The following is a 14,046-nucleotide window of genomic DNA, read 5'->3' as shown; positions in this document are numbered from 1 at the left end:
TCAACAGCACTGAAATTAGAAGAAAATAGAGGAAAACTTTCAAATTTCTGAAGGAAAACTATGTTCAACCTTGAATCCTACATTCAACCAGACTGTAATTCCAATAGAAGACCAGATTAAATATATCTGCAGACATACAGTTTTAAAATAATATGTCTCCATGTTCTTTTTCCACACAAAACTACTGGAAAAAGTGTCACCAAAATGAAGTAGGCAAGCCAAAAAAGGAGGAAATAAGAACTATAACACCAAACAGAATCCTCAGAAGAATAGAAAAGGGAGATCCCTGGATAACAGCTATGCATCAGGCTTATACAGTGCACATGGGAGCAGATCAGAAAGCTCCAGTTTCTTCAATAAAATGAAAATGACAGAACATCTGATATGCACAAGTATTTTTAGGAAAGATTTAGACACCAGCAGAGTAGGTGAGGTATTACTGATATGTACAAAGAAAGCTATGTACAAATATACAAAACTATAAAGCAAATGAACAACAAAAACAACTATTAAGTCAGAAAGACAAAAAGTTGTATAGGAAAAGTAACCTCAGTTTATTAAAATCGATCATCTCTAACAGCATACAGAGTCACAATAACATAATTACTAGTGACATAACAAAATTAGAGAATGTACTTTTGTGTGATGAGAACAAGAGGAAAAAAAACACTAAATTCATCATCCAGAGTGGGAAGTCAATAAAAATACTTATATCAGAATAATCAAAAAGTAGTAATATGTTACTTAGAGACATGAAACTAAATACCAAAAAATTAATAATACCAGCTGAAAGAATGATTTCCTCTGGGGAAAAAGAAGTATTAGAAACTTACAGAATTAGTGAACCCTTTAAATTTTGTAAATATAGGGGTGCCTGGGTAGCTCAGTCAGTTAAGCATCCAACTTCAGCTCAGGTCATGAGCTCACGGTTTGTGAATTTGAGCTCCGTGTCGAGCTCTGTGCTGGACTCTGTGCTGACAGCTCAGAGCCTAGAGCCTGCTTTGGAGTCTGTGTGTGTCTCTCTCTCTCTGCCCCTCCCCCAACTCGTGCTGTGTTTCTGTCTGTCAAAAATGAATAAACTAAACTAAAATAAACTAAAATAAAATAAACTAAAATTAAATTAAATTAAAATTAAATTAAACTAAACTAAAATTAAATAAATTTTGTAAATATATAATTTCAATGAAAATTCTAAAAACTATACCAACAAATTGATATAATCTCAAAATTGATTATTATCAAAATGCTGAGATTAGCAAGCACCATGAAAATATATCTCTGCTTAGCAAGGTCATGACCTATCACATCTGTCTCTATACCTTTGATTTTCTAGCTAGAACCTCTCTGGAAGGATTACCTTGTGCCATTAAACGAGGTGATTTTCTTGGTGACCTCACTGAATTTTCTTCTACTTTGTCCCTCAAATTCCTGTTAGGTAAAATCAGTTCTTCTTCATCAATGGTATCATTGCCACTTTCTTTAACAACACCTTCGTCCATAATATCGTCAAGACCAACAACTAGAAAAAAAAATAAAAACAAGAAGAAAATTAATTTTAAAAATATCGAGGACCTTAAGTATATAAAGGCAGTACAGAAAACACTGTGAGACAGTTTAATGCAATACTACCCTATAGGGTCATGAAAACTTAGTTCTATTCCTATTGTGTGATATTGCCACTATCAAGCTCCCAATTCAATTTTACAAACTTTTACCTTATGAGGTAACTAGTGTAGAATAGCTACAATTGTTCTTGATTTGGCCTGTGCCGTCACTCTCACTTAATATTCACTGTACCTCTGTGACTATCATAAGCACCTATACCTGAAAACTCAATTATCCCAATTTTGGTTAAAGTAGTACAAAAGTTTAATGCTCTGAAAAGCTTGTGATTCTGAGTTCATGCTAGATGCAAAAGATTCTAGTTCTAAGTGTAATTCTATTCAAGACTTTATGCTGGATGTGTGAAAGTAATATAGGTATACCTTTGAGAGGTAGCGAAAAAATATACACAGAGAAATGAAAAATATAACTTTCCCCTCTCTCAAATGCCAGGTAAAATTGTAGGGGGTTAATATAGCTATATAATTAAATTACCTTCTAGTCAAAAGAGAGAGCATTTCATTTAATGGGAAGGGGGAGATATGGAAAAGGACTGGAGGACACTGAAGAAAATATAAACACTGTATATTCTGAATTATAATAACAAATTTACTTCACTTAACTGGCTGACATATAGCAATTCTAAATGTGCAGTTGAATGAAATCTTGTAAAAAGAATGTGATTATTTAGATCAGAAGGCCTGGATTCAAATCCCAACTAAAACACTTAAATAAAACTTGACCAAGTCACTTAACCTCTCTATCAGTTTCTTTATCTCTAAAATGAGAATAACAATACCTGTCCTACCTACCTCACAGGGCTGTTGTGAGGATCAAGTGAGATGATGTATGAGAACTCACTTTGTAAACTTTAGAGCACTACACAAATGTTAGTTATTATCTTCATCCTAGGGGTTAGAAGGAACCTCAAGAAGTTATCTAGTCCTCATCTTTGTATCCAAGAAGAACTTCAATTAAAAGAGCTCAACAAGATAGTGGTCTATCCTAAAATTTAAAGAGAACAAAATTCTTTATAAATATACTTTCAAATGGTACAATCTTTTTGAAGAGCACTTTGACAACAAACAGAACAATGAAACTGCTTATATACTTTGATCAATAAATTATAAAAAGAATAAATTATGAAAAAAAGCTGGCTAGAAAACAGTGTGATCTTTGTTAGTAAAAAAAAAAAAAACGAAATGCATGTGCATGTACATTCAGACAAACAAAAAAAGATTAGCAAAAAGATGAAAATCATAATAATGGTTATTCTATAAAATATATTTATTTCCTGTTTTCCACATTTCCTGCTATATGCATGTTATCACTCTCAAAAATAGTCTATGCTTTAATCACTATTCCTATGCACTAAAACCTTAAAGAACATACTTTAGGAAAATTCACCAGGACTCATTTAAGATATAATTAGGGGAGAAACGGGTAGGGAGTTCAGTTTAGAAGGCTATTCCATCATGATGAAATACTTGTGTTGCCACAAATTCACACACATTCTCAAAAATGTTTTAACATTCATTTAAAAAAACAAAATGTAAGACGTTTCATCCCAATTTTATATAAAAGCATGTATACAATTTATGCATTACAAATATGCATAGATAGAAATGGACAGGTTGGGGGGGGGGGAAGCACTGGAGTATTACCAGTGATTAGGTCTAGTGGTAAGGTAGATAAGGAATTTAGGTTTTTTACATCATTGTCACGCTGTCTCTTTGTTTTCCAACATTTTCTACAATCAGCATGTATTCTGTATTGTAATCAGGAGAGAAAGAAAAAGTTCAAAAGATAAAAATAGTCCAACAGAAAAGCAAATAAAACCCGATTAACAGTGTTTATTGGCAGGGAGCGAAAACTTATGTTCTGAAATTTAGAGCTATATATTGCAATGCAGAATCAATGGGATTTAGCAAGCCCAATCCAAAAGTCAATTATTACGTTTTCTCTTGCTCCATCTGCTAGTAGCTTCTGACCCAGCTGACCCATCTCCCCTTCCTGAATCCCTTTCCCCTCACTTCACTTGTGAACATCACACTTCTTCCCATCTCACTAGCCACTTCTTAATATCCTTTGACAGAGCCTCTTCTTCTTGCAGATGTCTACGTGCTGGAGGACTTAAGAGTCAATCCTCCCACCTCTCATCTTTATCTACATTCAAACCTCCCCAAGTGCTCTCATCCAGTACCATCTACATTTGTATGACTCCCAAAATTATTTTCTCCAGCCCCAAGTTCACATTTAACCTCTGGAAGAGGATAATTTGACATCTCCACACGAGGTTGTCTAACAGATACCTCAAGCTTAACATACTGAAAATAAACACTGCTTCCACCCATTCCCCCTCTCCCCTAAATAAAACTGCCCCTCCTAAAGTATTTCTGGTAATGGAACCTCCATTCACCCAGTTGTTCAAACCCCAAACTCCTGAACTATCCTTAGCTCTTCTCTCCTCATATACCACATCCAAGTGATCAGCATATCCTGCTAATTCTATCTATAAAACATATTACTCATCTGACCATTTACCATCTCCACAACTAACATTCTACTCCAAATTACCATCATTTCTCATCAAGACCATACTGTAATAGTGTCCCAGGTTCTTCTACTGCCACACACCACCACCACCCCCCCCCACCACCCCATACACATACAGTTTACTCCCCACACAGTCATCACGGTGATCCTTCAAAAATATGAAGTCTTATCTTGTTACCATTCTTCTCTTCAAGACCCTCCAAACTCTTGCCACCACACCACCACACTTAGATTTATGCCCAAAATCCTAACCAGGGCCCACAGGATCCTAAGATCTTCCCCAGCCAACTTCTCTGACTTTTCACCTATCACTCTATAACTCACCCCACTCCAGTCACACAAACCTTTCTTAATACAGGAAAGTATAAGATCTCAGGGTTTCTATTACTTGTTATTCCCTCTGGCTAGGATGCTATTCTCCCAGATATCCATATGGCTCCCTCTCTTGCTTCTTTCGAGTTTTACTCAAATATCACCTTCTCAGAGAAACTTTTCCTAACAATCTTACCCAACACTCTCATCACTGCCTAAAGACCCTTAGTGTACTTTATCCTTTAAAACATGTTTCACACTACCTGATTAATATCTGTTTAATAACTATCTTCTCCACTAGAATGTAAGTCTACAAGTCAGAACTCTCTCTCTCTCTCGTTCAATGCTGAAACTCCAGAACATAGAATAATGACCTGGTATACAAGATGTACTCCAGAAATATTGGTTGAGCAAAAGAATTAGGGAAAAGAAGAGGCCAGGAAAATTTAAATGTTGATAAGTGAGAAAAGGTTTTCACTAACCAGAAGACAGAAGTTGGAAAGAACAAATTTGGAAGTGAAGTAGTGACTTCACTTTTTGGATATACTGATGACATTAAAAAGAGCAGGCAAAGAAGCATCAAGGTAATAAAACATCACAAAAAAAAGGGTAAGGAAAATTTCAATGAAGTAGGGATCAGGAAGGTTAATGCTACAAGAGAAAACAAAGGAAGGAAGAAAATCCACTAATTTGACACACAGAAACAGAGGACCAGATGACAAAGGTTAAAAAGTGAATGAATAAAGAATGACAACTGCAGTCTTTTATTTTTAAGAAGTGTAATGGTAAAAGACAGAAAAGGAGGACAATCAACTAAAGGAAGTTAAAGGGACAAAAAAGACGATTTCTCTATTTAAGTGACAAATGGGGAAGGGAAATGTAAGGAGGTGAGGTAGGGAGAATTACCTTTACAAAAGGAGATGCGGAATGGGAAGGGAAAGAGAATGCGGCAAGAAGGAAGGAAGGAAGGAAGGAAGGAAGGAAGGAAGGAAGGAGAAAAAGGGAAAGAAAGAAAGAAAGAAAGAGAGAAAGGAAGAAAGAAAGAGGGAGAAGAGGAAGAAAGGAGATGGAGAGAGGAAGGGGAGGAGGGAAAAATCAACAAAGATCTCCACAGGTTTGCGTGTATGCTGGAAAATAACTTGGAAGGTAGTGATGCCTTGAGATCCCATCATCATACACAAACCTCCTAAGGCAACAAGCTACAATTACATCTAAGACTGCATTTGAGATGTTTCTCAGAATTGACATTTCCAAGAATGCAGCCTTTTTTGTACTCCTGCTCTACCTGACACATTTCCTTTACCTAAAGAAGTGCATCTTTAGGGGCACTTGAGTGGCTCAGTCGGTTAAAGCGTCCTACTTCAGCTCAGGTCATGATCTCACGGGTCTGGTCCATGAGTTAGAGCCCTGCGTTGGCCCCTGTGCTGTCTGACAGCTCAGAGCCTGGAGCCTGCTTCATATTCTGTGTCTCCTTCTCTCTCTGCTCCTCCCCGACTTGCGCTCTGTCTCTGTCTCCCAAAAATGATTAAACGTTAAAAAAAAAATTTTTTTTTAAAGAAGTGCATCTTTACATTAAATCAAGCTCTACATGGTTTCCAACATACCCAGGGCTCTCATCTAAACAATGCCCCCAACAAGTAAAGCACCTAACGTAACTTCTCTGTGCCTCAAATTCTTCAATAAAATGGAGAAAATACTAGTGGCTCAGAGGGTGGCTGTGATGATTAAATTAGTATGTATAAAATGCTTAGAACAGTATCTGGCACTTAGCTTCTGTTTCAGTCTCCCTGCTCATGTATTTACCCTCAAAAATTATATATTCCTTCCCCTCACTACTTTTCCTCAACTCTCCCCATAACAAATCAAATTTTTAAATGTATCTGAAATTTCTTTCTTTGAATCTATTCATCTAACTAAAGGTAATTCACAATGCAGAATGAATAATCTCTAGCAAAACCCTCCAAATTAGGTATTTGTGTTTTAAAGAGTTTAATCCAACTGTTTGTGCTAAGAAAATGAATAGAAGTAAAGGAGAATCTGGGTTCTTTTCAGAACACTACCTATTTTCAGGGACCTCCCACATCTCCCCCTCCTTCTGCCACAAGGCTAACCAAGATTTAATATTTGACATCCCAACTTTTTAAATTCACTAAAATGGAAACTTTGGGTTACCAAAACAGTGCTATGACCCGGACTCTTTAGAAAACAAGTGTATGGCTATGCCATACAGAAAAAAACAATATGCTTTTTCATCCCTCCCAGATTCCAGAATTAGAGGTCACTCTCATTTTGAAATTTTGGCATGAAATCTATCATCATACTCAGAAATCCCTGAGCTTGAGTTTAAGATCACATTAAAATTCCTCCTAACCTCACCTGCAAATGGCCCTAATTTAATCTGAGTTCTGAGGTCAGTCAAGTCTATGTGAAATCCTCCCAACACTAATATTACTTTATTCCAGACCATTTACTTCTAATCTATCTTTTTGGGAAAAAGAGGTAAATGAGATAAAGAAAATAAAACCAAGCCATTTGGAGTTAAACTTACTGAATTTCTCAAGAACAGGATTAGTTTAAATCACTCTAATACCATATAAAAGGGAGAACCACAGTACAGTATAAAATTCTTCACATTTGACGTGCCTTAATTCATGCTGGCAGTGCAAAAGGCCAAACTCAACTATTTCTAGGACAACTGTTTCCTCTTTTATAGAAGTTGGCATTGGGGCACCTGGGTGGCTCAGTCAGTTAAGTGTCCAACCCATGGCTTTGGCTCCGGTCATGAACTCCTCCTGGTTTGTGAGTTCAAGCCCCACATTGGGCTCTATGCTGGCAGTGCAGGGCCTACTTGGAATCCTCTCTCTCCATCTCTCTGTCTCTACCCTGCTAGTGCTCTTGCTCGCTCTCTCAAAATAAATAAGTAAACTTAAAAGAAAAAGTTGACATTAAGTATCAGACTTCAGAAAAAACTAAAGAGCATGATGTTGCAGCATCACAATAATAAAGGTTAGCTATCTTTTTACAAGGCTTGTGTTCTGAAGTAGAAAAAGAAATTTTATGGTTACATCCTCCTAACAGAGCCCCCACAGCTTTTTCCTCTAATGTTGCAAAATACCACCCAGCCTCTACCTGGACTCCCTTTAGGAAAAGTTATTTCCTTCATGGATGATTCATACTCTCATTCCTCAAAGAGGCTGTGGCATGATATACATCAAGTTGTATGTTACATAAAATTAACCATTTTGGGTGAATATATCATTTTAGATATTAGATGTTCCTAATTTGAAAAAATACAAATACCGCTACTATGCACACATATTTTTTTCTCAGTTCCTTCTTTACAATAAACTTTAACACATAGGTTTACTGAGTCAAAGAATGAGAATATACATATCTTATTATTTTATATATCTCATCACATGGCTTTCCAAAGGGATTACAAACAATTTACAGTGTAAAGAGATTCATATTAAGAACTCACTAGCATTGAGTCTCAGAGTTTTAAAAGAAACACAGTTACTAAAAAACCTTGAACACTTCAGAATGTGTATACTGCCTTTTTGTATTTGTTAGCTTTGCCTACTCTCCCACTCAGGTGTGAAGGTGTTTTTAATGTATTAGAATTCTATATGTAATTATCTATGTTACCTATTTGATGCAAATACTTTCCCTTATTTTACTTTAGTATTCTTTGGTGTCAATCTAAGGTAACTTTTCTTTAGAATGTTACCTTCAGTTACTCCAATACTATCAAATTATCCATCCTTTCTGCCATAATCTAATACATTCTAAAGCCTTATATTTAAATGTGCACAAATATTTCCATTAACAAAGAAGTCTAGAAGACAGACACTGGGTTAAAGCAATTAGAACTGTTTTTTCACCACAGATCTTCGGTCTTCAATATGCTAAACGGGCATTATAGGAGGGAAAGAACTTCACGTGGCATAATACAACTGTTTCCCAAGTTCTATATTCACACATACTAAAAAAACATACACCAAAATGCTAGTAATGGTTATTTCAGAGATTTTTCCCTTTCTTCTTACATTTCCTAATCCATCTCACATTAAAATAGTTCTGTTAAAAAAATTTTTCCAAAATATCTGTGATTGCCTAGAAAATGAAGCTAAAAAGAGACACATTAAACAAAGGTTTTCTATGTAGAAATAAGTAGTATTACTGATGCCACTTTTTAATTTTTTTCCTTTTTATCAAAGTTATCCATGCACAAGGTTTTAAGGAGTGGTGTCTGGTTTCATGAAGTTTGTTAAGAAAAACATTAATGCCAAGCACCCACTTCTCCTCCACTCCCCCCACTAAACTTTAATTACCTCAATGGGAAATGAAGACAAATTAAACCCTTCATTGAAAGGTTGCTGTGAAAACTGAATTAACTAATATCACTTTTTTTTTTTTTTTTTTTTTTTTTTTAGCTAATATAGCTTCTAATACAGTGCTTGGTAGGCAAATAACAAGATATTAAATGGTAGCAGTTATTAAGTATATCTTGGCAGATTTTTTTCAAATAAATTTCTACAGCCCTAAGTGCCCTTCATGTGATCCCTTCTCAACTGTCTAAATAATTTCTCTTATTGCCAAGATCATTCTACTAAGCTAACATAAAAGTGAGATGGTAATCATTCTCTAAAAATTTAACACTTGAATTCCATCCTAGAATACTATATTTACCTTTCAGTTAATGCCTTTAAAAACATTTACTGAGTACCTACTGTATGGCACATGCTGGCCCAGATTATTTTAGACACTCAAAGACAAAATGACCATGTTTCTTCAACAATATTAAAAAAGGACTGGATGGGGGGACTTATACAGACTGATATATACTTACATACTAACCAACTCAATATATTGACATTATTTCAATTCCAATTCAAACTTAAAAAAAAAAAATGTTTAGGGAACTGGGTAAAACTGGAAGCTGACTGACTGCACACTTGAAAATATTAAGAACTATCTTTAAAGTTCTTTTAATATTTGGATAATATTACTGTGGTTATTTCTTAAAATAAAGAATTCTTATATTAGCGATACATGCTGAAATATTTACAAATGAAATTACATGATTTTTGGGCTGTGCTTCAAATAATCCTGGGGTGGGGGCAGGTAAGGAGGAGTGGGGTATAAATGAAATAAAACCAACTATTAACTGTTTAAGCTAAGTAACAGGTACACTGAGCTTCATTATACTCTTCTTTGTTTGATGTTTTCCATAAAATATAAAATTTTTAAAAAACTGTTTCCATAAAGCTTCATTTTAAAATGAGGGTGGGACAAACATACACCATGTTACATGATAAGTCTTAACAATTAAAAGGAAAGAGTAATAGCCTGGAGAGAGGAATGAAGGATGATTTGTAATTTAATAAATAGCCAGCAAAAGCCAGGGATACTTGTACCGGTTGTTTACTGCACAACAGCTTCTGGCCTACAGGAAAAGTGAAGACTGAAATCCAGGCCTCTGTCTGCTCTCCAAGCTTACATAGGAGAAAAGGAGGACTTTTTTTTTAAGTTGATTTATTTGAGAGAGAGAGGGAGAGCACGTGCATGCACATACACACACAGGAGGCACAGGGAGAGGGAGAGAGAGAGAGAGAGGGAGAAAGAGAATCCCAAGCAGGCTCCACGCTACCAGCACAGAGCCTAACGTGGGGCTTGAACTCAGTACTGTGAGATCATGACCTGAGCCAAGATCAAGAGACAGCTGCTTAATCAACTGAGCCACACAGGTACCCCCAAGGATGTCTTTTTCGAATTCCTAAAAAAGTACTATATGGGCTGGAAGGAGCCTGGGAATGGCTCAGTCAGTTAAGTATCTGACTTTGGCTCAGGTCATGATCTCATAGTTCGTGGGTTCAAGCCCCACATGAGGCTCTGCACTGACAGCTCAAAGCCTGGAATCTACCTCGGATTCTGTGTCTCCCTCTCTCTCTATCCCTCCCCATTCGCACTTTGTCTTTCTCTCTCTCCTTCTCTAAAATAAATAAACATTTTTAAAAAAGAAAGAAAAATCTGAACAAGTTGGGACAACAGCTTTTTAGAAGGCATATCAAATACCTAGACCCTGAAGAAGGAACATGACTAGGATATCAGAATAGATTGGGGGCAGGTCTCTGTGGCTAGATTAGGGAAAGTGAGAAGAACAGCAGATAATATTACATACAGAGGTACCAGGGGAAACTAAGAAGGGTCTAGACTACAATGACTTTAGTTTTTTTTTCTTTGTATGAAGCAGAAAGTTACCAGAGCACTGTGAACACACAGGCATGATTATGATCTAACTTTGTAAAGGATTACTTTTGGTACTCTTTTCAGAACAGACTGTAACAAATCCCAAAGGGCAGAAGCTGGGAAGCCACTTACAGGCTAATGCTATAATCCAGGTGAGAGATGGAAATGGCTAAGACCACAATGGTAGTGAAGAAAATGAGAAGTACAAGTAGCCAGATTCTGGATATATCCTGAAAATAAAGCCAACAAGATTTGCTGACCAACTAAATATGAAAATATGAAAGAGAAAATATGAAAGTAAAATAATGACTTCAAAGTTTTTTGCTGAGCAATTCAAAAGGACTTGCCATTTATAGAGATGGGAAAGACTATAGGAAGAATTGGCACTAAGGGAACCGGGGGGTGGGAAAATAGGCAATAAGAGTTCAGACATTAAGTTTAAGATGCCCAATAGACAGCCAAAGACATTAACACAAGTGTCTGGAGTTTAGACCAGAAGTTGAGTCTAAAAATACACATACATATACAGATACATACATGAGTTTAATTATAGAGTATTTTTTAAAGATTTTATTTATTTAATTATTTATTTTATTTTATTTGAGAGAAAGAGAGAGAGAATCTTAAGCTCCACACTCAGAGCCAAGCCCAATGAAGTACTCTATACCATGACCCTGGGATCATGACCAAAGTCGAAATCAAGAGTCAGATGGACACTCAACCAACTGAGCCATCCAGGAGCCCCAAGATTTTTTTTTTAAGTAATCTTTACACCCAACATGGGGCTTGAACTTACAACCCCGAGTTCAAGAGTCACATGGTCTATCGACCAGGCAAGCCAGGTATCCCGTAAAGAGTTTTTTAAGTTATAAAATTGGATAAAATCAGCACAACAGTGAGTAGAAAATAGAAAAGATACCTAAAATCTGAACCCTGAACCCTGAGATAGTGCAGTGCTTAGAGGTCAGGAAAGTGAAGAGGAAGAAGAAGCTGAGAGAAAGAAGACAGGCAGGTGACAAAATAACAGGAGTTCCAATCAAGTGAACAGATCATTTCAAAAGACAGAGATCAACTGATAGAAAGCCACTGATAAAAGAAAAAAGAAAAAGAAAGAAAAGAAACAGCCTTGGGATCTAGCAGAGTCACAATCTGGAAGAAAGATACTGGGGATAAAGAACACAAGAGAATTCCTTCCAGAAGCTGCACTATAAGCAAAGAGCAAAAGAATAGAGTAATACAGATATATGATAAATATATATATATATATATAAATGTATACAAAATGCACTTCCAAATCATGTGTGATAACACTGAAATTCAACTGTAAGGATTTTGGCAGAGTATATATACCCTTCAATTCTACCAAGCACGGATAAAACAAAAAGTAGAGTGGATATCCCATCATGTTAACTACAAATCATGACCATGGAAAACAAGAAAATAAAAACTTAGTCTTGAAACATGAAAATCTAATTTCATAAGTATCTAAATATGTACCTAAATACAAGACATAAGGGCTGAAATCATAAGAAAGCTTTTTTTAACTTCCAGGAAATATTTATTATGAAATTAAGGAAAATATCAAAACACACATAACAAATTTTCAAATGGATTAGCTCCATCCAGTTCTTCTAAAAACAAGCACAGAGAAGAGACACCTGGCCACCTACTGGCCAAATCTGGAAAATTTACAGTGACCAGGTAAACAACGTTAACATGAGTGTTTATGGAGTACTAAGGAGTACTTAGTTGCTTAAGGATTGTTTTTGGTTATCTAAATTTTATTTTTATTTCTTAGTGTTCTTCTTTTTTGGTGGGATAGCACATAAGAAAATCTTTGTCTCCTAGTTCATTTATATATTCTACCAATTACAGACTCTCCTGGGTAAAAAACTAAATATGAATGTAATCATATAATCACAATCCAAGATGATACAAGAATTATTTATTAACAGTGGATTACTTTAATCTGACAAAAGGATTAACTAACCACCACTTAAATCAATGCATACTTTCCATCTGCTATCTCTCTACCAGGAAGGTACTTTACTTATGCAGGAATCCAGGATCTTCAAAAGGCTGGCCACTACATGTCTCTATGAATACTCCAATTTTTTTTTTAATTTATTTATGTATTTTGAGAGACAGTGGGGGGAAGGGCTGGGAGAAAGGGAGATAGAGAATCCTAAACAGGTTCCATGCTGTCAGTGCAGAGCCTGATGTGGGGCTCAATTCCATGAGCTGAGCCAAAATCAAGAGTCAGACGCTTAACTGACTGAGCCACCCAGGCAGCCCTCGAACACTGCCACTTTTAATGCTACCTTCACAGAGATGCCTCCTCTGACCAGCCCAACTCAAATACACCATGGCCTCCACCACCAAACAACCAGACATTCTCTATCACCTTACATTTTTTGTGAGCTCCGTGAGGACAGGGGCCTTATTTGTCTCAAACAAAACTGTACTCTCCAGCACTGGAAACAGTCTGGTACCTGATGGGTATGCAATAAGTATTTATTAAATGAACAAACAGTACCAACCACTTTTATGCCAAAGCAAGTTATTATACCTCACAATTGAGGAGCCATACCATAAGCTGTTGATGCCCGGAATGGTATCTAATGAGAATGATACCATAAAACAAGAATTGCTTGAAAAAAAAATACAACTTAACTGTCTTATAATATGGATCTTACCATTATTTACTGAGTTTCCCATTTGAATGAATCAGATCCCAATTATGCACTTTGTTCCATAACATTTGGATCGCTTTTACTCAAATATAATAGGAAACCAAACATAAATGAGGCCAAGCTAAAAGTTCTCAGAGGATTACACAATTTTCAGTAGGTTAAGACTAACATCACTAATCTGTAATAGCCCAAGAAAAGACTTTTAATGGTATTATACACAATATTAAATAAAACATAAACTTCATGAGAGCAGGAATTTGTCATTATGCTTTCTAATATATCCCTAATTCCTTGAACACAGCTAGACCATACAAGTGTTCAGCCTTAAGCAGTTTAAATGAACAACTACATGAAAGTATACACAAATGTCACTGTTCCCAAGTTTCTATCTCAAGAGATTAGAACTATCACCTTAAACTAGACTCTAATCATGGAATTACCCTTAACAAGCAAAAGAAACAGAATAAAACACCTCTACTCCATCACAGTAGTGCACTGTCCCCTTGCAGTACCTTCCAGAACTCAGGAGTAAGAATGCTAACAGTTTAGAAAACAAAGATCAGAAGTATCCCACCATGGAACTAAACAACAACAAAACATCTACTCACTCAAAAAGATACAATGAGTAGCT

At 36.0% G+C, this 14,046-nt stretch overlaps 1 protein-coding gene across 8 annotated transcripts in view; it reads right to left on the bottom strand.

The window, feature by feature from the left end:
- PHF3 (PHD finger protein 3) overlaps window positions 1-14,046 on the bottom strand; it is an 84,127-nt gene that overhangs the window by 36,185 nt on the left and 33,896 nt on the right. For 7 of the 8 annotated variants that reach the window (XM_042939117.1, XM_042939121.1, XM_042939122.1 and 4 more), the window contains one exon: window positions 1,358-1,519. In XM_042939117.1, the coding sequence (XP_042795051.1) occupies window positions 1,358-1,519 (162 nt within the window). Of the gene's footprint in view, window positions 1-1,357; window positions 1,520-2,414; window positions 2,511-14,046 lie in introns of those variants that run through there. The other variant, XM_042939123.1, reaches the window with a different exon arrangement.

Source organism: Panthera leo, chromosome B2 (genome assembly GCF_018350215.1).
Source record: "Panthera leo isolate Ple1 chromosome B2, P.leo_Ple1_pat1.1, whole genome shotgun sequence".
Lineage (NCBI taxonomy): Eukaryota > Metazoa > Chordata > Mammalia > Carnivora > Felidae > Panthera > Panthera leo.
The sequence above is the reverse complement of the archived record's forward strand: the minus strand, read 5'-3'. Positions and strand labels throughout refer to the sequence as shown.